The following is a 4297-nucleotide window of genomic DNA, read 5'->3' as shown; positions in this document are numbered from 1 at the left end:
ATAAAATGTGCTGCACACATCTGAATATTTGGCTTGAACTGTTCTGGAACAGTGTTGTAAATACAACTTAACCACTGATTTGTAGTCGTGTCCTCTTTTGGAAGACCAAACAAAGTAGTTTTGCTTTCACAGCACAGCGCCTTCACAACATGGCTGTAGCGTCAACAATACTACAGTGAGAATAAAAGTTACGCCATCCTTCTTTGCGTGATATTTTATAAAGAATATCTCTTTGGATTTGAGACTTTAGTCTTTGCAACTTTACAGATCTTCTTTATGCACCAAGAGCTTGTAACACTCCAAAGAGAAAGGAAAAATTGAAATCGCATCATATGACCCCTTTAAAAATAAATGTGATGATAAAAAGCTCCCTCCCTTGGCATTTCAGATTAGGTCTATTTGTCACTCTTTACTCACCTGAATATTTATTATTGGGTTGTTTTATGAAAGTGAAATTTACTTTGAGGTAAGCACACACATCTATTCCTTTTGTCAGTTCTTCACAATTAATAATAAATATTTTCTCTTGTAGTGAATTACGGAAAACTGTACTAGAAATCCACTGCTCAATATTCAATGTTACCAATACGATTTTTATTTTAAGTTAAAAAATAAGAAAAATCCATTCTAAAAGTTTAAAATACACAATAGGAAGTTTATGTAATGATCAATAATGTCAACATAAATGTTTAATTGATAAAAAAAGAAGAAGAAACATCTGTAGAAAAACAGATAATGTCCTAGCAGAAAATGACCAGTACATGTTTTCTGTTAAATTTACAAATATTACCTTAAAATTCTATACAATGCAATGCATTTAAAATATGTGTAAAATATCTGTAAAAATCAGAAGGCCTACAGAAAATTCCTTCAAATTAACACTGCACATTGGGCCGTATTTTTACAGACATTTTTTAGAGTGTAATGTAAACCATGAGCTGTAAGAGTTAAAGTGTCAGATTATTTACAGAAGCGAGTGGGGGGAGTGGGGCAGGAGGGAGTGACGGAGACTTAAACAGCCTGACTATAATATAGTCGCACCGGTAGTGACGTCACGGCTGTCGCCGGCCAACGAGTTGGTGTTTTTTCAATGTATCCTTCAGACACGGGTCACGAAGAGGCGTTCCCCATAGCGACCCCTAGAGGTCGCAGTGTCTCGTTCCCTACTCAGGGAACCATGGTTACATAAGCAACCTGAGACATTTTGTTTCATAATTACAGTGTATACTTTTTTCTTTATTCACCCCAAAAGAATGGAATAAAATGTGACAACATTCTCCATAGGTGAGGAACATTGTAATTGATGGGGATATTGTAACAGTATATATATATATAATTATTATTATTACAGGACACATTGTTATGTATGGGGAAAAAACTCAATTTCAACTAGATATATATTTTATATTTCATTTCATTTAGTTTAAATGTAATTTTAAATGTAGTTTTTTTTTCTTTACTTTTTTCTCCAAAAACGCGTCCGGGAGTAAGTTCATTCAACTCAGAGTATCTTCCTGGTTAAAGGTGTAATAGGTGATTGTCTTCAGAAACATTTTTTGTTATGCTGGTTGAAAGTTTCTTCACATCCCGATAGCAATCATTAAGTTAAGTGGTCTAAATGTATTTATATATTCTGTGGAAGGCATAGGACCAAGAAATGTTCGTACAATCAAAACGCTTGGTCCGAGCGTTTTAATTGGCTTTCCTAACTGCCTGTCAACATATGTATTTGCATTCCTGTCTGTTCGCGCAGACAGGATACGTCATCAGCGCGTTCACGCACGCTGTGCAGACAGAGCGAGAATGGCAGACAAACATCAACAAGCCGATCTTCCCTCATGGTATTGTAGTACTTTTACTAACTGTACTATAAAGTTTTCTCACCGGGTGAATGACACATGATGTAGCCCAGCGGTTCTCAATTCCAGTCCTCGCGCAAGGAAAGTAGGGTAAATCTGTTGAAGTTTACTTCACTTTGGAACATTCATTCACGGATTTGCGCTGCGCAGCGTCTTCACACACAGACGAAACCTACTAGAGAAGTGTGACATAATATACCTCTGTAAATAAATACTATTTAAATTCACTTCTCGCACATTTTAATGCCCTTTGTATGGAACATATACGCTCGCTTCGAACTGGAATCATGGCGGAATATCCGGTGATGTACACTTCCCAGGGCACTCACGGTCGAATAGAACAAACATCGCACGTGATAAGAGATACAAATGAAATGTGCAGAGCAGGAGGGCGTGAGGATTGGAATTGGGAACCGCTGATGTAGCCTGATGTTCTGGTCTGTGAACGTAAATGCATTCAGAGGGCGTTGCTTTGGACGGCGATTGCAGGGAGGGTGGGACGTTCGCTTTCAGTGCTATCAGGATAACGTTAGCATTTTCCATGATCTCCTACTACACCTTTAAGACTCAAGACATTCTGAACAGAGCTACGAATCGACGAGTCACTATGGAAACGGACGCTAAGAAAAAGCGCGCCATGCGGTTTCTTTCTTCTTCTTTTGTTCAATGGTCGTTTACATGGCATGCTTAGTGCATATCGCCACCTAATTGATGGAAGTGCAATAATTTTTTCGTTTAATCTTTAATCCTTGAGAATATGAATTATATTGTTTTGTTTGATGCTAATTATATATTAAATCATAGCAGATATGTATTTTGATTTAGAACTTATGTAACAGGGTTAAAAAGAACATTTAATTTAAACAGTTTATATGTGAATTCCATAAAAGAAGGCATTTTGTTGTATTAATTTGTGTTCGAAGTCTTTCCTCCTGTGGCTGATAATGGTACTGCAAATATAGTATTTTGTCCCTCTTCTCTTTCCATACCACAGCAGATTTGAGTTACTGTTGCGGGTATGCACGATTTTTCATGCTCTGTCTCATTAATGTATTAACTGTGAAGATAATTAGTTTTAAGTGAATGTTTTCGATGCAATTGATTGCATTTATGTATTTAAACATGTTTATAATACATTTGACACTTTAACACTGTTGTTGAAATAGTTATACATGTATTGAATTTCCTCCAGCGTCACACGAGTAGGAACGAGCTCATTTTATGTGGTCATTGTGTCTGTCTTAAGCCTTCTGACAGTTAATTGTATTATGAGTTGAGGGTGTAATTTCTATTTTTCTAGTTTTTCCATGAATATCTGCAGTATTGTCTTCAGCCAATGTGATTTATTCTAATCTTTTCCCAAAAAGGTATGTTGCTTTCTTGTTTATTTCGTTATAAATGTTAACTGATCGTATTTAGCAAATTGTTTTCTTGTTATTAATTATAAGTTTCCACATGTAATATGAGTTCAGCTGTAAAGAGCAGATTTTAGTGTTTTTCCATGAATATCTGCAGTATTGTCTTCAGCCAATGTGATTTATTCTAATCTTTTACCAAAAAGATAAACCAAAGCTGAAGAAACCCTGTGTGTGAGTGTGTTTTTCCCCATCCGTTACACTGGTGCCGTGACTCCTTGGATTCTTTGATCAGCTCAACGCAGATCGACCATGGTTGCTGTGTGCAGGTCGAGTTCATCGGTGGATCTAGTCTTCAATGCTGTGTGCAAGTCAAGTTAGTCAGAGGGTCAAGTCTTCGATGCTTTGGATGAGGACAGTATATACATACTCGCACATTGTTATTCGGACGGTGCATTAGTTATCACTTACACAACACATGGACACATGGAACATAGTTCTGCTTTGACTGCCATCATATTCGAGATTTAGTTTCAAATAGTGAGCTGTCTCATCGATATTGTTATTTTTCTTTCTTTTTTTTTTCTTTCTTTTTTTACTTTTCCATGCTAAATTTTTTTACAATTATGGCTGAAAAACAAGAGTATGATGGTGACCTTGATGAGTCATGTTATGGTGACATGGGTTTCCCTAGAGGAAGGGGTACATGGTTACTTGGTAACACAGCGGGTGGTATTTTCAGTGAAGGGGTTGGACGTCCACAGTTACATGCTGAGGACAGTAGGGGTACTGGGTTAAGTCAGACCCTGGGTGGTACTCCTGTTGGGCGGGTTCCTGGTGAGGGTCCATTCACTTCGACACCTGGCGTTGATAGAATTGCTTTTGATCACCTCACAGAGATGGTAGGCCAATTAGGTTCGCATATTGGCGATTCAATAGTTGCAAAACTAGTGTCTGCTGGCTTAGTTAATGCAAACACTGATTGTCAAACCAATTCACTCAGTTACACTCAGACACCAGCACGTACAGAACAGTGTGCACATACGCAAGTGATGACACCACAAGTTACAGTGCACATGAAGT

The 4297-nt window shown here is 37.5% G+C and overlaps 1 protein-coding gene across 1 annotated transcript in view; it reads right to left on the bottom strand.

Annotated features, from left to right (window-relative positions):
* The window catches only part of camk2d1 (calcium/calmodulin-dependent protein kinase (CaM kinase) II delta 1), a 100097-nt gene extending 99900 nt beyond the window's left edge, over nucleotides 1-197 (bottom strand). Inside the window, 1 exon segment of the mRNA XM_071582314.1 lies at nucleotides 193-197. Within this exon segment, the coding sequence (XP_071438415.1) occupies nucleotides 193-197 (5 nt within the window).
* Between the last annotated feature and the right edge of the window lie 4100 nt (nucleotides 198-4297).

The sequence above is a fragment of the Sinocyclocheilus grahami genome, unplaced genomic scaffold, assembly GCF_001515645.1.
Source record: "Sinocyclocheilus grahami isolate Dianchi unplaced genomic scaffold, SAMN03320097.WGS_v1.1 scaffold702.1, whole genome shotgun sequence".
NCBI lineage: Eukaryota > Metazoa > Chordata > Actinopteri > Cypriniformes > Cyprinidae > Sinocyclocheilus > Sinocyclocheilus grahami.
This window is presented reverse-complemented; position numbering and strand designations above follow the sequence as displayed.